We start from the raw sequence: 22,338 nt of genomic DNA on the forward strand, positions 1-22,338 counted from the left end.
ATCTGCAGCAGTTAAAAAAAAAAAAAAAAAAAAATTTTTTTTATATATAATATATAATATATAATAATAATTAAAAAAAAATAAAGGCAGAACTTTGCTGCCTTTTAATGCAAACGTCTTGAAACGGATTGCTGACTTCAGACAAGGTTCAGACAAAAGGTTTGGGTTTAACTGTGTGTCTGTGTGTCTGGTGCTTTCTTGCAGAAGGCTCTGATTTGGCTCCAGACTCTGGTGTGGGATTTATATCTCTCTGTAAAGCGACGTGGATGCAACACGTCCCTCCCTGCCCATCCCATGCACACTCACAGCATTTGCGCAAATAAAAGGGTTTTTCCTTAAAGGAAAATCGACCTCAGCTTCTCATCAATGACGCCCCTGAGCCAAGTGTCACGATTCTCGAGTCAAGGATTCAGTTTCACTCTTTCATTTCGTAAGCAAAAGGTGCACAGTCCCGTCTGGAAACTGCTTCTGCAATTTGCTGTGCAGGGAAGAGAATGCAAGAGAAGTCAGGTTAGAGCAACAGCAAAGTATGGGCAAACTGGTTGGTAATCAAACCAGCATCAGCACGTTTATTCATATCAGGTGTATAATTCGTTACTAACCTTGCCTAATAAATAATTCATCGCCTAATAATAAACCCTCCAAAAACCCCAAAAACAATAAGAAATTGGTCATTTTCAATCCACGACTGTTTGTGGGACGTCGCTGTGCGCAATTGGCTGCCGCGTTCGCCCACAAACATACAGTCAATTCACTTTACAGTGTGTTCGGTGAAGCGCTTTGGGACGTCCTCCCGACGTGAAAAGCGCTATATCAAATTCAAGGATTATTATTATTATTATTATTTTATTATTATTGTGCTGTAGTGTTTGTGCATGTTTTTTATTACAAGCTTTGCACTTATGCAACCTGTGCTGGGACTGGGATTTCTCTTCTGTTTGGAAACGTGCGCTCTGTATTGTAATAGCAGAGTTTGGGACCTGTGGAGAGATCACAGAATGTTACCTAAGGCTGCCTTCGGGAAGATGACAGCAAGTAACCGCCCAATAATAAATAATAACTTACATATATATAGCACCTCATGGGTGAACTTAAATATAAGGAAGAAGAAAACGTTTATAATGGTGAGAGATGGGGTTACTACTTTCTGGAGTTGATGAAACTGAGAGGGTGGGGGGTTGGGGAGGTGCTATCATGATATATTGTAGTTCCCAATTCCCAAATCATATTTGCATATTTTTAAGGAAGTTAAAACAACCAGATCTGATTGATCAATCAGGCAGATATTAAAAGTGCACTCTCGCCTTTTTCTCATACCAACTCCCATTCCATGTTCTTCTTGGCCATTTTATAATAATAATAATAATCCTTGCATTTGATATAGCGCTTTTCACGTCGGGAGGACGTCCCAAAGCGCTTCACAGATCACACTGTAAAGTGAATTGATTGTATATTTGTGGGCGAACGCGACAGCCAATTGCGCACAGCAATGTCCCACAAACAGTCGTAGATTGAAAATGACCAATTTATTATTGTTTTGTTTCCTTCCCCAAGGCAGGCTTACTGAGGCAACTTTAGCAATCTTACCCATACTGTACATGTATCCTATACTCTTCACTTTCTTTGCGGGTTGTTATTTCCAGTTATTTTTGGCTCTAAGGGGAGGGTGACCAAAGGCGCGGTCGAAAAGAAAGGTCTTTTATCTTCCTTATCCTCCCCTAAAATAATTGAGCCCATAATTACCAGTACAACACTTTTTATATCGCTCCTGAAAGTAATCATTAAATAGGATAAACATCACCTACCTGGTATAGAGATTTATAATCGCATGTGGAGGAATTTCATTGATTCTCATGGATTTAATGATGAATTGTTCTAATAACTTTCATGAATACCTGCCAGTGAATAACTTGTAACATCAATTTAAAAATGTTGATAAGAGATGCCAACTTAAAAGGCAGTGCAAAGCAAGTCTAAATATGATATATATTGTTGAATCAAGTCGTTTTCTGTGAAGATAATCCGTTACATTCAGTTTCATTCCAGCAAAGACAACTGCTAAATCACATTTCAAATTAGAATAAGATATCTTTTCTAAGTATACATTCAAATAGCACAGGCATTATCAAGTGCCTGAGTCAACAAACTAATAACTAACTTCTGTAACAAGAGTGCTTACACTTTTGAATTTTTGCTGAATTTGTTTTTCTCCTTGACACCTCATAATAAAATTATCCCTAATATTACCAACCGTTTACTATCCCATAATTTCACATAAGACGATGATGAGCGATCCCAAGACGATTGAATTTAAAGTGAAGTTTATTATGAAAATTGCGATTGAGAAGAGCACAGAAAGACTCTTGGATTGAATGGAAGATTCTGAAGGATCTGAGGAGGAAACTGGAGTGGAATATGTTGTTGAAGGACGTTTTTTGAAGAAGAATTGAATATTTTCAGAAAAACCATTGCTGAGGGTGCAAACCAAGTTCTATTAACTAATCCTGCCATGACTCCAAGGCTGTAAAGCTCCTGATCTTGCTCAGTTTTCTCTTCCTCCTTATATAGGGCCGGTGTCTTGGGACTGGCGTTAGCCAGAGGCAGTGGGCCAGCCGGTAGCTGTAGGCTGGGCCGGGGTCTTGGGGATCGAGCGGCGGCCATTACCTGGTTGGGGCGAGCCGTCATTTTGGACTTTCAGTTTTTCCCGTCTGTCTGTCTCCCTCTCTCCCTCCCTCTGTCTGTCTCCCGCCATTTTCCCTCCCCTGCGGACTGCTCATTGCTAACCACAATGAGCGCCCTCCACCCCCCCATGCCCCACCTCTAACCCCACAGCCTCCTGCAGGCTGACAATGTCCCACTAATCCCCCGCCTCTCGTCTCAGCGTGCGCATCTTGGCTACCGCCCCCGACCCGAGCTGGCCCTCCCTCAAAAGCCCCCTTCCCTGCAACTCTCCCGCTCTGTCCTGCTCTCTCTCCACCCTCCCCGGCTCCTCTCTCTGCTTGCCCACCCCCTCCCCCACCACTGCCTCCCTCTGCTCCAGCCTGGGAATCCTCCGCTGGGCAGCCACACCGACTGCCCCATTCCCCACAACCGCCGCAAGCCATCCCGGATCCAGACCCCGGGGGCTAACCTCTCCTCCACGTCCCCACCCTCCCTGCCAACCGATCCACTACCCCCTCCCATCCCACACATTCCCCTGCCAACTGTCCACTCCACATCGGCATTCAAAACGTCCGCTCCATCTGCAACAAAACCCTGGCCATCAATGTTCTCCTCCTCGATGAGAATGTTGATATTGTGGCGCTCATGGAAACCTGGATCACCCCGGGTGACACCTTCCCCCTCACTGAGGCCACACCAACTGGCTATACCTACCACCATGTCCCACGTCCCAACCGTCATGGTGATGGTGTGGCCCTCATCTCCAGGGCGTCACTTGCCCTATTCCCCCTACTCCACTGGTTCATTCCCCTCTTTTGAACACCTTACCCTCTGTCACCCCTTCCATCTCTCACTAAAAATTCTCCTAATTTACCGCCCCCCCCCACCCCAAATCCTCCCCCACCTTCATCTCTGACATCTACACCCTTCTAGATTCCCTCTGCCTCTGCTCCGACCACCTCATCATCCTAGCTGACTTCAACCTCCACTTCACCCCCTCTTGCTCCACCTCCTCAGACTTCTCTCTTCTCTCTCAACCTCTCAACCTCTCCCTCCACATCCACTCTGCTACCCAAGTTCACGGCCACCCTCTTAACCTGATGATCTCCTGGGGCCTCAGTGTCTCGGATGTCACCATCACCGACAAGGCCATTTTGACCGCCATTTCCTCTCCCTCATTGCCTCCAAACCTACCACCATCTCCTACCGCCTGTGGAAGAAGATCTCCCGCAATCCCTCTCCGCTGCTCTAGAGTCCTCTGGCCCACCTCCGGCACCAGCCCATCCTCTGCGTTTACTCTCCTTGCACCCCCCCCCACCTCCCAAACTGCCTCTTATTCCTGATCCTCAAACTAGTTCACCAGCCCCTCCGCTCGCTTAAGGGCCATGTGCGGGCTGCCAAACACACTTGGCTCAAATCCAGCCTAACTGTCCACCGGCACAGCTGGCTGGACTACATCAAAACCTACCGCTCCGCTCTCGCCTCCGCCAAATCATCCTTCTACTCCAGGTTAATCTTGGAGGCGAAGGGCAACCCCAGACTCCTGTTCTCCACCACAATTATAAGCAATTATACTTTGAATCATACATTATGTGGTAGGTCTCTTTGAACAGGGACCAAGAAGCAATAGCACTTGCGTATCCATAAGGCAGCATGAGTCAGCACCTTCAGTAGCAGAGAGGACAAAAAGTATTTCTACATCTTGTTTGAAGTCCAATGTTTGCCATTGGCTAGGAATGCATGCACTATAACTGGCAACATAAAAACAGAATTACACAACACATTCTCCCCCGTCTCTTTATGCCACAGCCTCCCACCCACACACATACGAAAAGTTCGAACAAAAATGAGAACAGAAGCTATATTGTGTTCTCCTGAATTATAAAATATGAAAATCTCAATTAGATTTCTTATCAGTTCATAAGGATCCATTTTTAACAAGTAGTTGTACACAGTTCCTATTGTTTTGAGGAAAGCTGGTGATTTTCCACGCTTTCTCCTTCATAGTTAATAGCAGCAGAATTAAAAACATGCAGTGTTCTATTCCATGTGTATATCTCCTGTGTGATGATCTTATTGCACAGGCACAATACATTTTATATAGCGCCTTTCACATCAGGCGGATATCTCAAAGCACATGATGATGTTGGAGGGACCACCTGAGGTGGGGTGGGAGCCAAAAGGGGGTGAGAAGGGGAAAGACAGACAAAATTATGTGCTGTAAAACATGCCTTGAATTGTGGGGGGAGGCAGTGTGATAACAGAAATTCCCATAAATAAGACAAACAATTATATTGTCAAACTAAGGTTAAAGCAGCCTGCCACAAAGCAATCATATGGAATCAGTATTGTTCTTGTCTTCCTCCAGCATGCACATTTACACAGCATACATAGTCTACAGTACTGTGGATTCTGGTCAGCATTTTGTGAACAATAAAAAAAATATCCTAAATATGTACACTCATGTACAATCCATATTTTAATAACTACAGAGAAGAAGCACCAACATCTCAGTTTCACTCAGCCTGCCTGCTCGGATTCAAATTCTGTCATGAGGGTATCAGAATCACATTATAAACGTGGCATTAAACTTAACACCGATAAAGGAAGAATATGTGTTGTTAACATGGAATTCCTTGCAAAAAGTTTGCAAATGTCTTACATCAGTTGAAAATAAACACCAAAGGAAAATACCTTCATTTTCGGGTGCAAGAGATACCATAAGTAAAAGAAAAACGTGTCCAATAGCAAATACCAGGACAGCAGAACAGGAAGATAGCTTAGAGTTGCAAAGGGTAACTTCAGGAGAGAGATCACTTCTCAGCCTTTTATCTAAGATCAATTGTTCTATCAGTTACTTCTTGGGCTGTGTGCCTGAAGCTGCTCTTCCCTTAAAGTTTGGTCATGTAGGGATGCCATGATCCAAACCTTCCCAGGATTTATTCATGGAAGGTAGAGCTGCTGCCAGAAAGCTATACCTTCGACCCTCCATTGACTCGGATCAGGTAGTCAGAGGCCTTGATATGAGGAGTTTGATCAAAACGAGCCGAGAAATTGGAATGCAGATCTACCTTGAACCCTTGGTCTCTTGGCTCAGGCCGCGCTTGTCCGGACCAGAGATGTGATCTGGTCACTTGACTTGCTCAGGTGATCATGAGTATGGATTCAGGTCCTCCCCATCCTTTGACGATTAGGGACCCAAATTAAAAGGGGAAAAGGGTTGTCCTCTATGCTCCATGTGAGTAACAGGATTTGGTCTGATTTGGCTTAGTGAGCAGTGAGTGAGTCCTAACATCGCTTACCGAATAATTTTAAAAAATCAGGATATAATAAATGTAGAAATAAGACAGTTATAAGATAAGTAAAGCAATAATATTTTTACATACAAAACTGTTGTAGTTGAAGAAAGAAAAATATGTAGTATTAAATGAAGTTGAACATTCAGACACAATCTGTAGATCATTCACAACATCAGCCTCTAGATGGAGAGCCATGGTTAGCCTATAAACCCTGTTTTGATGGTTGAAAAACAACTCAAATTAACTGAGCTGTCAGTGAGTGGTGAACTGTTACAGTGAGTTCAATGATACCCTGCACAGCTATCCATGCCCAAGTAACTTGTTTACTGAGATGCAAGAACATAATGTTTCTCAGCAGCTGAGCAAACCTCAAGGCATTGGGGGAAAGAAGGGGGGAAAAGGGCAAGGGCAATTTCTGACCTTTGTGATAGATTTGTTATTTCATGTTTTCCTGTATAAGTAAGGATAGTCCAAATTATATCAGACCAAAAAAATGTCAGACAACAACAATTTGCATTTATTTAGTTCCCTTCACATAGGATAGTCTCTCGGAACACTGACTAGAGACTGGCTGAGTGGAACTTGGGAGACACCCAGTTAACCAAATGAAAATAGCTGTATCAACTACAAGGAAAACACTTTTTTATATCCTTGTGGCGAATTGTAATATTCTGTTTTATAGAATAGGTTTACTTAAAGTTTGGAACAATGCGATTATTTTAAAAGGTACAAATAATATGATACAATATAACGTATCCCATGAATTTGCAGACTGTTATATCAAACGCCAGTGCTCATAATGCTCACATAATTATTGGTCTGGGCTTGTCAAAGAAATTATTCAGACTAATCATTACTGATTTTCTTGGCTGCTTTGCTTGGAAAATTAATTTGATTCGTGGTATTTCAGTCGATGTAAAGGATTGTGTCAGCCAGCAATGTCTTGGCTTGTATTTTGATCTACGTTAGTTGTGCAACAAGACATAAGATATTTTACAAGATGATTATCTGTGAATTATCATGTGGAATGATCTGCCTTAGTGAGAAAGCAAACATTGCAGTCCGTCAATGCACATGCGATGCTTTGTGCAGGCATCCACTCTATCTCAACACCGCAGTGATGCAACTGTCAGTCTGGCAAATGACGATGATTCAAAACAATACAATCATTGCCAAATCTCGAGGCTTTCATCAGAGCAATGCCTCCGCATTGAATAGATTGGAATAAGAAATTTTAAAAAAGCGATTTGATACAGCGAGCACATTGACTGTGTGGCCTATGTCTGATTCATCGCAACATGAATTCATACAAGTAACATTTAAAAACATTCACACGATGTCTGTGGTTTGCTCTCCCAGAGAGGATTAGCATCTGCAATATTCCCCTTAAATAATGATCACAGAAAGCAGGAACTTACATTAGAATACAGGTCTGATCTGGTTTCATGAGTTGTATAAAATGTTTTTAAATTGCCCTCTGAATGAGAAAATGCTCTGAAAAAAAAGAAGCAATTAATTTTTGTTGATTAGATTACTGCTAAGTATTCATATAATGATCATGCGTCAAACAGCCTCATCTTATTTTGCCTGGTCCCAGAAGTATGTCAGAGAAACAAATCCTTTGCATCCTTATGTTGACTATTCCTCATAGACAAAATCCAAGACGTGATGATAGTATGTATGAGTATCATGGCTGCGAGTTTCTCTCCTGCATAAGGTTTGTTGAAATGGTTATAATCAAATTGCTCGTGCCATGCCGATCAGATTAAACGTGTACTTTCCCCAAGTTTTTTGTGGAAACCAAATTATATTTTCAAATGGCAGCAAAGAATGCATCCTGATCTGTGAAAATTACAACAAAACAAGGCTGCAATTTAAGCTACTCTTTCACTGTAAGCACAACAGACCTATTCTACGAGAAGAAATAATGATCAATTTCTAGACTTAACCTTTTTCCATATTATAACTGCAACAACACAGGCAAATTATTCAAAAACTGAGGAATGCCAGATCTTGATTTCTCTTTTGAACACGGAACCCTTGTATGAATTTTTTTGTCTACCAGAACTGTATTTTGTTTTTTTAAAAAAAACATGTTGACATGATGTGTAAAAATCGTGTTGTGACAACAAATCCCAGAAATAGGAATTAGTATTTGTCATCTCAGCAGAAGAGAGAGACAGCAACTATGGGTAAACTTTGCACTACAGAGGAATCTGAAAAATACAAAAAAGCATTTCTGCAAATTTAAAAGCAGGGGTTGCAAGTCTTTGACTGACTGGGACCTTGAGATATCCTCCCGAAAGGTAGTGCTAACCTGACAATACTCTATGACGTTAAGATATGGGCTGCAAACCATGGTTTGCCAATGATCTGTCACTTCCTAGCTTGCATGCTCTACTCTCATCATGATAAGCCTTTGCTTACAGCTATTGCATCAGGCATAAACTCTATTGAACAGTCATTACTGTTTTCCACAAAACACTTGTGATGTGATAAAAGATAATAGCATTCTGTTATTTAACATTCAAATGGCATAGTTTCCAAGCATTTTTTTTCGGACAGCCCTATTATCATCACCTTTTGAATTTTGTGTTTGAAGAAACGTCAACATGAAGATGCAAAGGATTTACTTGACACATGCAGAAACCGTGCATAAGAGTATACAAACCAACCTGAGAATTCCATGCATCCGACCTACACATGGAAATTCCAGAGAAAGATTGTTGGAATGGACTGTGCTCTCTCCCTGGAGTGACGCATCCTGACGCTAACCTAATTCTGGAAAGTATTAGGTGCAGGTTGGCAAGAGCCGAGGCTTGGGGACCCCAGAATGTGTGTTGGGGTACTGCTGGAGTCTAACCGGTGAAAACCGCCTAGATTGATATCATGCCTGGCAAGCTCTCCGCTGGTTGTACAGCTAAGACCACCCCATCTTTTAGGGGCTTTGTCTTGCAGGGTTAACAGGAGCTGAGTGGGAGGATTCCTTGCCCCCAGTGCTGGTCTAGAATGTTACATTGGTGAAATGTATCCTCAATAAAATAAATAAGATATTTAGGACGTTAAAAATAGCAGTTCCAGATCCAAAGATGTAAACATGTCTGTTCCATAACACAAACCATTTGTGTATTTTAAAATCTCCAAAATACCTTCAGTACTTAGAGGGATTATTGGCTCTTTTTGCGTGACATCATAACACACGCAAAGATAATGCCGGATCAACAGAACTTTAAAATATCTGATCTCTTCAAAGGGAAAGATTTGGTTTTCAGCTCTCTGATAAACTCTTTCCGATTATTGTTATAGTACTACGGCTCTTCAGTTTTCGAGAGAAAGTATCTCAGAGCGGATCTTATTGTGGTGTATGACATTTTAAATGGGATTGCAAAAGTAAATTTAGAACAATATCTTAATACTGGTAAAATAATTCGTATTATCTCCTATATGTTCTCTCAATCTGTTCTTCAGACCAATTTAGTTAACATCAAACATGATGAAGCGGATCAACAAAACATAATACTAGCAAATTTACTGCAGTGTTACAAAAAATGAGGAAACGTAAATTAAAAATTAGAAAGTTGCAAAATAAATACAGTATAGTAAACACCCTACAGTAAATCCTATGGTGTTTTGAGAGATTTCTATGGTGTGATAAGGCAGCAGTGTTGGTAGCATTCTTACCTCTGAGTCAGAAGATTTCACCTTGTGCACATCACATAAACTACATCAGTAGTATTCAGCTACAATCATGCAAAGCGAAGTGTGCATACTAACTGATCTCAAGCTTTACAGTAAATATGCACTGAGTGATACGATGGATTGGATTATCGTTTACCCTTTAGATCTTCACATTCAAACAGGTTTTAGGAACAAGAGAATACAAAGCAATTCAGCCTACTTTGCCATAAAGTTTACGTGTGGGTAACTGTTTTAATTCTATTTTCCTTTCCTTTTTTCCATATCTATCAATATTCTTCCTTACTACCTATCTCTAGCTTTTCAAAATCTTTTTCAGGGTTTGGATTTCACACTAGTTTGAATGATAAAGGTATTTAAAGTTCTGCTGTTACATTTAGGGAATTTAAACCATCGCTTCAGAAATAAACATCAACAACTAGGATAAATTTGAACAGATACCTCTCACTGATTTTGTGGCGAAACATTTCAGTCAAATGTTAGGCTCAACAGAAAGTAAACCGCCCAGGTTTAAGAACTGTCATCATAATTGAATTAATTGAACAGGGGTTTGTTCAAAACAAAAGAAAAGCAATTATAGGCTGTTGGTTTCGGGTGTGTAAACACAACACAAAGAAACAGATAAAAAGGAACATTGAGTTCTGGCAATTAGTCATCTTTATCAAGCCAATACAATACTGCAGACTATTTCAAAGAAAGGAAATGTAATTAATACACACCCCTCTGCTTGCAGGAAACTACTGGATCCTGTAATCTTAAATATTATCACTGTTTTTCATTTTAAAAGGTATTTCCTGGTCCAAAACCCACACTGCAAGATAATCCTTGAACTCTTGTTAAAATACCAATGCATATTATTAAAAATGACCTACAGGGTGTTTGTTTGCTTTTATCTTTCGGAACGTGACATGACAACTGATTTTCCTCAGAGTTTTTGGAGGGTGGGTAAATCATTGCTTCCCATATTGTGATCTCCCAATCTCACTCTACTGCAGAAAGCAGAAACAAAGTCCCTCCCAAAATGAAGAATATAATATTTCAAAGGTAAGAGGATGAGTCACTTAGCATCTATTTTGAATTTTGAGCATTGCCAGACACCTGGAAAAGATTTGGCGCATGTCAGAGCCTAGGCTTTTGAAGTAAGATAATCATTACATTGCAAATAAAAAAGATCATTCTTCCCCAAAAAGTATTTTTATAAACCCCTGATTAATGTGATACATCATTTGACCACAAAGGATTGTCAGAAAAATCTTCCTTCTTCTAACATGTAGTGATCAATAGGCTTTGAGCATCCAGTTTAAAACAAGCTGCATTCTGAACTATGCAAAGTAAACAAATATGTTTAATTTAGCATGTTTCAGTCACAGGGACTCCTTACATATTAAAAACTTCTTATGGAACAAAATATGAAATTTATTTTAAAATAGGAAAAGAGGACTGAATGACATAATCAATTATGATAATCATTGAATTTAATGTAGCTCTTATAATGTTGAAACACTCAAAGCACCCGAGTATTCCTGTAGAGTGCAGTGATTATGCAGTGCAGTAAAGTGCTCGCCGCTCTATTGGCAGGTGGGCCTTCTACCACTCTGTCCCCACCCTCTGGACTTCCATTCCGAAGTCCCTCCGCCTCACCCCTTCCCTCGCCTTCAAGAACCATCTCAAGACCCTCCTTTTCGACTGTGCCTTTGATCTCCCTGCTTCCCCCCCTGCCCTCCACCCTCACCGATCCCGACCCTCAGCTCGGGTCCGAAACTCGTCTGTCCAGCGCCTTGGGACATCCTCCCGTGCACAAAAGGTCCTTGAATAATTTTCAATACTCTTAAAGTGGAAATACTGTACAGTGAAACAAGGTTACCCATGTGTAACTACTGTATCAAGAAACTAGTTCTCCATATTTGTTCCTTGGTGATGGTGACTCATGCTGGCTACTATTCTAAGGGCACTGGAAACCTTCATTATCTTGCACAAGTAGTCATTCTTCGTGCATCAGTCTAGACAATGAGTCTCATCAACTATTCAATCTTGGGGACTCTATCAAGAGGACTTTGGTGTGTATCAGATCTTGCCCTCACACAATGTCCATGTATAATTAGTTTTTAGTAAGCATCAATGGACAGTATTCAAAATAGTGAAGATGAGTTTTGATTTTAACACAGAGGAAAAACAATGACTAGAAAAGCATGAATAATCATTCTGTATGTTATTAGTTTAGCTTCCATCTACCTTGTGATTCAAATGGATGTAAAGGGACCCGTAAAAGGCTATTTTAAATAAATATTCCGTCTTTCTCTCTGGTTTATATGCTCAACTTTGTTAAATTTATGTCAATTCAAATGAATTGGTTGCTCAATTATTCACATTGATCAAGCAATTCCCATTATAAGCCTAAATAAAATATGTGCTACTTCTGAGAAGTAATTCCAGTGAGTTAGCTACTATCAGGCACCCAAATATTGGAACCCCCAAATTATAATTCCTTGCCTTCTGGATTTCTTGATTTGACCTTGTTTACTGATTCCATGCGACAATAGATTGATTTTTTACCATTATTAATAGTGCAGGACAAAGACCATCTCGTCAATTTTGCACAGCAGGAAAGCATGTAAAATAAATCCTTGTTCCTCAGATACAGTCACCTGAAGCAGAAAAGGTCAGAATCTCCAAGAGGTGAACTTGATATCCAAGTTGCTGCTGTAGATCCTGGTGCAAAGTGGGAAAGCAAACATCAATAACAACAATTTGCATATCTGTCATTAGAGAAAAAAATTACACAACTCTTTCAATGATAGATATACTGGGTGAGGAGACAGAATATCTGGATGATACATCCCCTCCTCCTTTCAAGCCATCAAAAAGTATATGCGGGTCAGTCTCCCATACATTGGGTAAATGTACTTTGTGATGTGGTATTAAGCAGTAAAAGATCAGGTTGCAGATTTTAAGGATCACTTTAGCAGGGGCTGCCAGCACCTGCCAACGATGAGTCACAAGTTTAGAATACTGTAGTTAAAAGGGAGAAATCCAGAGTGATGAGGGAGAGGGAGAATGCAGATTTAAATGTGTGAGAACAAATAAGCTTTTAAAACCTAAAAAGGTCAAGGCCACATCATAAACTCACTTGTCGCAGTATACATAATGTACAATGTACATCATTTCTATCACTCTACTAGAACAATATTAAATTAAAATACCCATTTTTCAGTGGGGTAACAATCAGTCTATGACCATTGTTTGATATATGATGGAAAATGTGCGTATCAAGTGGAGGGATGTTGGAAAAAAATATTTTCCATTTTTGGCACTCATCTGTAAGCACGTTCCAGATAAGGTGTACAGCTAGATATTAAGAAAAACAGTTTCTATTTTCTCCAAACAATATTTCTTAATGAGTAGATAAAACTATCTGAAACTGCACAGCATATCAATTGACACATGAAAGAAAAAGAAAGATTAATGGATTGGACCATTCTTCAGAATCAGAATGTTTAGGTTGGGAAAGAACCATTGAAGGGTCAGGTCAGACCAGCTCAAGAAAACAACCCTAAACTAACACAATTCTGCCTTCAATTTAAAATGAAATAACATTAGGCTTCACATTAATATTCCCAAACTAAGTCCTTACTGATCCTATGCAACAAGTGATCTTTAGAAGTGGGACCAGGTGGCCTTTCTTATACTGATCAGTCACCTGTATCAATTCATTTCTTCCAAGTTGTTTCACATTACTTTTTTTCCCCCTTACCGACACATATTTGCAAATAGGAAAATTATTGAATGTTGTTTCATTTCATTCTTCTCATAACTGGTGGAAAAAAGTACTTAATATTATGCTTATGCATCGTTATCGTAAGCTATTGCATATGTGATGCTTTTGATCAAAATGTGAAACACAATAATTGAGAAGCACTATACTCCTTTTGTAATTATCTGAGAGCATTGCATACAAGTCGACTACAATATTCCTTCATTACATTTATTTCTTTTGTCACTTTCATATTAACAATAGGATCTGAATAGTTATCCTTGTATTATTTTGTTACTAATTTGTTAGTGCAATTGGGATTTCCAGGCAGGTCACGGCGAAACCTTGGGTAAGTTTCCTTACTCCACACGCCTAATAATAATCCCTCCAAAACAAAAAACAATAAAATTGGTCATTTTCAATCTACGACTGTTTGTGGGACATTGCTGTGCGCAATTGGCTGCCGCGTTCACCCACAAATATACAGTCAATTCACTTTACAGTGTGTTCTGTGAAGCGCTTTGGGACGTCCTCCCGACGTGAAAAGCGCTATATCAAATGCAAGGATTATTATTATATTATTATTGTTCATGCAGGAATGTGGCTCATTCTCCTGCCAATTCTGTGAGAACCAGGAATCAAATAATTAACTGAAAGTCCATCAGCACGCAAAGCAATGTATTGTATCTTAAGGAATTGGTTTGCTTATTTTAAACAGTACCATGAAATGCTGGTTTTACAGTCAAATAAATATTCCTCTATTCAGCTACAATTTCGAAAGCATGTTTACAGCAGTTCAGTGGAATTGTTGAGAGAATTGGGGAAGGAAATGATTACATGCACACTTCACAATTTCTGAGCCCATTTCCTCTCTAGTATCAAAGAGGAAAAACACCACTCCAGTTTGTTTTTAGACAAACATACCGCAAGGTTTTGTTATTAGATATGTAAAATAATGGCACGAATTCTTCGTCAAAGCATTGATTATCATCAATCAGGGCAGGTGTTACAACAGACCTTCCGCTTCGAAGATTAAATACTGATGGCAGCTCCTTTGGTAGTTGCCAGTCTGTCCATCGTGAACAATAGAGGTGACAGGAGAAGACTTATTAGTTCGTGTTGAGATGTAAACAAAATCCAGCTAACCGTACTAATCACATTCATGAGGTAAAAGGTAATATTGTTATAAGAACAAGCTGTATATTGAAAATGAAGGATGACTGCCAGTCATTGAAAAAAATGACATATAGGGGTCCAGATAATTCAAAATGTGAAGCTCAAGCTATTTGCTATCATCTGAACTCCGAGACAAATTATTTTCATTCTAATAATTGGATCCGTTCAAGAAAAAAAAATACCGCTAAGAATTGACGTTGTCTTATGCTTTTTATCTAATTCCATTTCTGCATTTACTCGATAAATTAATTTCCAAGCCCTATATTTTTCCCCTGTAAAGAACCAATTGATTCTGCACTTATGTAGTGCATTTGCTGGTGGTTTACTGTCAGAAGGCCTGCTCTTATATTGAACAAAATAAACTTTGCCTTTAAAAATACTTAACTGGGGAGTAGAGGAAAATCTTTTTTGAAAAGTAAACTACGAGTACTGGGAACCACAGATTTGTTATTGTTATGAAAGCTTATGTTAAAAAGCCAATAAATAGTTATAAATTTCAAACGTATGGAAATAAATTCTGCAATTTTCCAACTACCCCCCACCTCCCCAACTCACCAAAATAGTGTTTAGATTCAGATGCATATATTTTCAAAAAGGGGGGTGGATTTAAGAGTGTGCGTATACACAAAAGGAGGATTTGTTTATTTGGCTGCAGTTTTCAGGCATACGTTGGAACAGATAATTATTCAGTGATGGGTCAGAATAAAAATAATTGTTGCATTTGATATAGCACCTTATTAGGTCTTCCAAGACATCTCAAAGCGCTTCACAGAACATACTGTAAGGTGGATTGACTGCATATTTTGTGAGTGAAAAGCAGCAGCCAATTGCGCACAGAAGTGTCCCACAAACAGTTGTGCATTGGATTCTATTTAAAGGGATAATTACCCTTGGAAAAGTGATCTGGCAATTGACTAACAACCAGGTTCCCCCTTACCTCTCGGTAAGGAAACTTGCCCAACATTTTGTTCTGCCTGGGAATCGAACCCAGGTCTTCTCGCTTGCCAGATGAGTGCTCTAACCACTAAGCTACAGGACTCCACAGAATGAATCACAAGTACAGGTAGTGTTAGAAAGGTTAGTCCAAATTACTGGCTAAATATTCTTTTGCTCGAAAAGCAACCGTATTACATTGAAAAGCCTTTTCGTATTAGAAAAGATGAATAAGAATAAAAGCAGAACATATTAAAATGCAAAGTGATGATACAACATCATACCAGATATAATAAGAACACAATGCTAAAAACAGTTTATGGCTGGTTTGCTCATCAAGCAAATGTCTGTTAGCTTGTGGGTCATACCAATCGTAGTCTTGTACATCCATATACGGTTAAAACAGTGCTGGCAAAGTAAGTAATAAATTATTAGTGCAGCTAGCTCATAACACACTGAGGAATGGTATTGATCATGGTAGTATTATGCCAAAAAGTGCACTATAAAGTCATGAAATGGAAGTAGAGAACACACTGTAATCTTTTATTGTAATGGTGATTTTAAAGAGGGCTCAGAAATGGTACTATAGTCATCAAATAGTTAAATATCTACATCATGATAACAGGGTTTGCAAATGTTTCATCATAGCACAAAATGTACTGAAAAAGTATCTGGGCTAATTGTGTGGTTAATCACACAAAAATGCAAAGAACATGCAGTTTCTTAAGCCAGGAAGGCAAAATCGGTCACGCATTAGAGGAATGCTCTGTATAAAGTTTTACTGTGGAGTCCCTCAGCTCAATGGTTAGAGCGCTCGCCTCGCAAGCGAGACCTGGGGTCTATTCCTGGCAGGGCGAAATGTTGGGCAAGATTCCTTACTCCACACGCCTGTTTACCAAGCAGTAAGTAGGAACCCGGTTGTTAATTAATTGGCGGCGGATCGCTTTTCCGGGGACAATAAATCCCTAAAAAAAAAATAATTTGGTCGCTCATTCCACGGTTGTTTGTGGGACACTTCTGTGTGCAATTGGCTGCCGCGTTTCTACCACAAATATAGTCATTTCACTTTACAGTAAATTCTGTGAAAAGCATTGAGATGTCTAGAAGATGTGAAAAGCGTTATATCAAATGCAAGGATTATTATTTAGTATTATTTATTCTCACATTATCCCAGAGTTTCCATCAAATAAGACAAATAAAATAATAATCTTGTATTGCGCACAAGTGTCCCACGTACAGTTGTGGATTAAGTGAGCAAATTATTATTATTTTTGAATGATTACTGCCCTCGGAAAAGCGATTCTGCAATCGACTAACAACCAGGTTCCTACATACTGCTAGTAAACAGAGGTGCGTGCTTTAAGGAAACTTGCCTAACATTTCGCTCTGCCTGGGAATCAAACCCAGGTACTCTCACTTGCAAGGCTAGTGCTAACCACTAAATTACAGGACTCCACTCTGATATTTCTCCAGAGGTGTGTGAACTCAAATTATGCTTGCTTAACCAATAGCACTGATCAAAATAAGTAGTTCAAGCAAAATGTAATACAGTACATTGTGCATATACACATTCTTGTTTATAAACATCCAAAAATAAATACCTCATGAATATGTGCAGCTTATTTTCAGCAATTTATAGAATTCTATTACTAATTCTAATCACCTGCCACAGCATATTTTTCAGTTTAATAATTGTCAGCATTCAAAGCTAAATTTCAGCTAAATTTGTCTGAAACAAAAATATTTGTGTAATAAAATGACTGTTTAATTACTATTTCTGATACAGAAAGACAGATTTATGTACACAGCATATCAATCAGAAAGATTTCTCTGCTTTATTAATCATATCCTCTGCATTTTACATTGTACAAAGATGAACACCAGGTAAAAACTAGAAATAGCCGACAAATCATTTAAAATATATACAAGGTTTGGATTTACAAGGCAAGGAATTCAAACCTATTTTCCCAAACACCTCGTACCGCTGAACAGCAGGCTTCCACGTTAAAGGTCAAAAATAGAATATGAAAGTTAGACAATGGATTGTCATTTTGCAACTGGGTGGAGACGAAGAGGATGTTCTACTGTGGCACGAAGTGCTAAAATGCAAAATACCCTACGTACCTAGTTTGGAGATGGAGTAAAAAGCTGGATGTCTAGTCGCTATGCAACTACCTTTTCCAGTGCAAGTCAGTCTTTTATATTAAGCAAAAAGGGAACAGATTGCATACTTCAAAGTGAAAAAATGGACTTAGTTGCCCATGCTCCACAAAAATACATTAAAAATCAGGAATCAACATGGATTCTGATTGCTGTGGAGACTGAACTGAAGTTTTGCTGAAGCTGTGATCCACTTTGTGAAATTGCTCTGTAACGTCAAAAAGCAGCAGGTATCAAATCTTCAAAAACCGATAAATAAATCTGGTTCCGAATGAGAGGCAGCAGAGTAGAAGCTGAGGAATGGAGTGCGAAGTCCAAACAAGATCACCTTTTTCTGTCCGTTATACTTGAGATACCCCAGGAAACTCGACCAGGCTTGAAGTTTACTAAAAGTCTTACTCAGTTCAGACAAGGAAAGTAAACATGATACTGTGCTATAATACCAGTACTCACATTATCAAGATACTTTAGTTAAAAAAGTTATAAAAGTATTTCAAGGCACTCTGCTTTGGAAGAAAAAACACTCTTTTTCTTTTCTTTTATTCTGAACTCTGTTTTTAGAGTCATGAGAACTCTAGGCAAAACCACATCGTTGTTTTCAGACGTAGGCCCCTAACGCCGCATGGAATTCAGTCAGGCACTGTACCAGTTGCTGGAACTTTGGCCTCTCTTCACGATCCAAGGCCCAACAGCAGGCCATCACTGCAAAGCTGTGAACAAAACATTTTTTTTAAAATTACATCAGGTGCAGGACAGGATGACAGTATGTACACCTAAAAATATCAATTCAGTTAAATACAAGTCCTTTACATGAAAGTAAATTAAACATCTGATCATGTACATCAATTCTGTACCCCCAAATTTTGTTTTTAAATACTATAACAGAAGTACAATATTTTAAAACAAAATATGGGTTTTATTGTCCTCCCGTTATAGAAAATATAGCCTTTCCCTCCTTCTCCCACACTATTTTGCAGCTTGCACCGTCTCCTCCCTGTGATGCTTTTGATGTTGACTCTATGAAGTGCGTGCAACAAAAGAACTCCAAGTATTCAGTATTTCGATACAACATTCTTCCTGCTGAGTACTGCTCTGCACGAATCAAATTCTGTGGCACAATACTAATGTAGTTCATCTCATTTTTACAATCCTTTATATGCAGTTATACATACATCTATCTACCAATGAATACTATCAGCTCACGAATTAGTGTGTGTTCCATTTATTCTGTGTATGCAATTAAGTTTAGAATAATAGTTATGTTCTTATTTATGTCAACAAGATAGCTAATGAATTATTTGGATACATATGTAGATATTGTAACTTACAGTTCATCTGGGCAGTTGATTGGCTGAGCTATTCTGTAGCCATCCTTAAGATAAGCCGCCATTTCAAAAGGATCAATGTCAACATATGGTGTTTGTCCCAGAGTCATCAGTTCCCACAACGTTACTCCAAATGCCCACTTAAAAGAAAAACAGATTTTGTACTCATAAACTTAAAATTTTCATATTGTGTTGTATGTTTGTGTGTAGGTGTGTGTGGTGTGCGTGTGGAGGGGAAATCCATTGTGAAAAGGCATTTCTTTTGAGATGAATTTTCTTGAATCGAATTGGCATTGAGGTTTTGGAATTCTTTGTGACGTCTTTGTACACGCTTGTTTTGCAATGCATTGTTCCATGAAAGCGTCTGGACCACAAAAACAAACTTACATAAAATCAGGAAATTACTTAATGTTCACAGACCCTCCAACCAGAATTAACTAAAAGTTTATCATTGCATAATCAAGGACTCTTCCTGCTTTGCACATCAAATTATATATGATGTCGGTAGCGACGTGATGATTTGGAAGTTGACCTTTAAGTACAGTCAGGTGTGTTGGGAGCGAGTTGGTCAGCTTTGTGCAAGTACAGTGAAACTAGCTATTATTGAATGATATGGATTCTATGGATCCAAAATAGCATTATAATCGGTTTCCATTTCATATGACAGTCTGCGTCTGATTCTCAAGCACTCTCTGGGCCACAAAGAAAACAGCAGTTTGGTGTATGGAAACAATTTGCCAAGTAATTGTAGATCACTGAGAAATTAAAATAATGAACAATTTTAAATCTAGGTTGTTTTAAGATTTACATAAACCTCTCATAATATAATCTTTGTAATTTTTTGTGCCAAGTTGCATCAAGCAATTGCTTACCACATCACTTGCACTGGAGAATTCATTGTTAACAAGGCTTTCAAGTGCCATCCACCTGACTGGCCTATTTTCGTTGTCTCCTAAGCAGTGGTAGTCCATAGGGAAGAGATCTCGAGACAATGCGTTGTCTGTAATCTTCACCTGTAGGCCGTCATCAATGCTGAAGTAAATACACAATTTAAGTTGTATAAGTGGAATTAACATTAACAAATATAAAAGAAGATGTGAAATTCTGTTTAATCAGGAAACATAAATATTACATTTTACTTACAAATGAACACAACTACTACAGTTGATAGCAAATACCTAGGAAGGACTTCAGATGTTTCAATGCTGTAGCCAATACAGTATACATTGGGCAAGGTTCCTCACTGCTCTGTTTACCTAGCACTAAGTAGGAACGCGTTTGTTAGTCGATAAACGGATCACTTTTCCGGGGATAATAATCCCTTCAAAAAAATAATAATTTGGTCACTCATTCCACGACAGTTTGTGGGACACTGCTGTGCTCAAATGACTGCCACTTTTCGTCCACAAAGTATAGTCAATTCACTTTGTAGTGTATTCTGTGAAGCGCTTTGAGACGTCTCAATGACATGACAAGGCGCTAAATCAAATGCAAGGATTATTATTATGTTTGTTCTGATTTGTCAGTGAGCACATTCTGGGCGCCAGAGCACACACATTATCTAGTTTGAAATATTTATGAACGACGCAAAATATAAATATTTGCTTCCTTCAACAGTATTTAAAACCAATATTCCCATTGGGTTTGATACACCTTGTGTCAAAATCAAAGATGTATTTTGAATATTAAGTACTTGCTCCCAAATTCCCCCCTCTAATTTCTCTCTATTTCCATTCTAAAAAAAAGTACCTTTTGTGGAAAACAATTTTATTATTCGTAAGTAAACAGAAGTTTCCAAGTAAACTGAGCAAAAGACAAAAATGATAATGAACTGGCTGTATCATGCAATAATGTACTTACACACAATTTCGGGCTGCCAGGTCTTTATGTATAACTTCTCTCCTGGCAAGGTAGCTCATCCCACAGGCAATCTGAATGGCCATATGTACAAGGTCCTGTTGGGATATTGCCTGTAAAAACACAATACAGGATGATCATTATTATGAGCTTCATTGGTCTTGCACACTGGCCATTTACCAGGCTAATAAACATCCGACTTCCGGATTATTAGGTCGCTGTGTATATCGAAACACGAAACGGCACATTTGATAGCTTAATGACCCAGAAGTCAGCGGTTTTATTAAAAAAATTAGATTTCACATCAGGGATGCCATCTCAAAAGAGCTTTACAAAGCTGAGCTGGGGTTGGGGGAAAGGTGACCTAAGTATGTTTGAAATTGTCATTCTTAAGGTAGGCTTTTAAGGTGAAGAGGGATGGGTTAGGCAGGGGGACTCTGGGATGTAGTTCTGGAGATTGAGGAAAGAATGGCTGAAAGCACATCCAAACACAGTGGGTGGGTTGAGCAGAGGGCGTGAAGGCCAGCCAGAATGTGGGAAATGAGTGGGCCTTCAGCCGATTTGCCCCCACTCTCTGGAACTCCATCCCAAGTACCTACGACTCGTCCCTTCCCTAGCCTCCTTCCAATGCATGCAAATGCAACTGCATTAAAACCAAATTACCACCATAAAGTGTTATAATGGGACCACAAGCAAGCATAAAATGATTTTATTTCACTCCCACATCAGCTGTTCTGTTGAAAGGACCTTTCTAGAAAGTAAAAGTATTTTACATCTCACTGTAAACTGTATATTTAAATTGTAAATTGCAATATACAATTTAAAACAAAATAAGTAAAGTAAATTGAGCTTTTATTTATATATATCATAACTCATTAAAAGGGGGCTGAAACTGGAAAGCCAAACAGAACATCTGTCAAAATGATTACTCAAAATGAATGGCGGGTTGTTTTATGAAATTAAGTACTTTTAGTTTATTGTGTTAAGTTTATATTGTCTGATGTCGTGCAATCTGAATGCCTGTTGTGACAAAAATATTGAGAACTTTGAAGTGTTTATTTCCAAGCATTTACGTTTCTCATCCACATGTAGATTTCTGCTGATTTATTTCAGGAATATTGCGTCATGCTCCTTCCTCCAATTTACTTTCCCAGAATTTCAGCAATGCAAGTGGTATCCGTATTTGATGCAGGAAGGTTGGATCAGCTCAGATTTGGATCAAATCATTTTAGCTGAACCTGAATAGCTGGCATCAAATCACCAATGGAGACCAAATTCATCTCATGATTTGTTTTATGTTAGCATCATTTCAGGCATGCAACTCGGCACTGTTATTTGGTATTTTATTTTACCCTACAAGAAGAAATTATCCACCTGCTTCAAGCTGCTAGGACACGTACTAAATTAAAATGCCAGAACAAACTGCAGCCAGATTCCAAAACTGATCCTCCCTCAAGATGTGCCAAATATTCAATTTGTA

At 39.0% G+C, this 22,338-nt stretch overlaps 1 protein-coding gene across 4 annotated transcripts in view; it reads right to left on the reverse strand.

Annotated features, from left to right (window-relative positions):
* Nucleotides 1–17,328: 17,328 nt before the first annotated feature.
* The window catches only part of ryk (receptor like tyrosine kinase), a 41,216-nt gene continuing 36,206 nt past the window's right edge, over nucleotides 17,329–22,338 (reverse strand). For all 4 annotated transcript variants that reach the window (XM_007910036.2, XM_007909914.2, XM_007910094.2 and 1 more), the window contains 4 exons: nucleotides 20,862–20,971; nucleotides 19,874–20,033; nucleotides 19,005–19,141; nucleotides 17,329–18,386 (listed from right to left, as the gene is read on the reverse strand). In XM_007910036.2, coding sequence (XP_007908227.1) covers nucleotides 18,275–18,386; nucleotides 19,005–19,141; nucleotides 19,874–20,033; nucleotides 20,862–20,971 — 519 coding nt within the window. In that variant the 3' untranslated portion in view covers nucleotides 17,329–18,274. The remainder of the gene's footprint in view (nucleotides 18,387–19,004; nucleotides 19,142–19,873; nucleotides 20,034–20,861; nucleotides 20,972–22,338) is intronic.

This window comes from Callorhinchus milii, unplaced genomic scaffold (genome assembly GCF_018977255.1).
Source record: "Callorhinchus milii isolate IMCB2004 unplaced genomic scaffold, IMCB_Cmil_1.0 Scaffold11, whole genome shotgun sequence".
Classification (NCBI taxonomy): Eukaryota; Metazoa; Chordata; class Chondrichthyes; order Chimaeriformes; family Callorhinchidae; genus Callorhinchus; species Callorhinchus milii.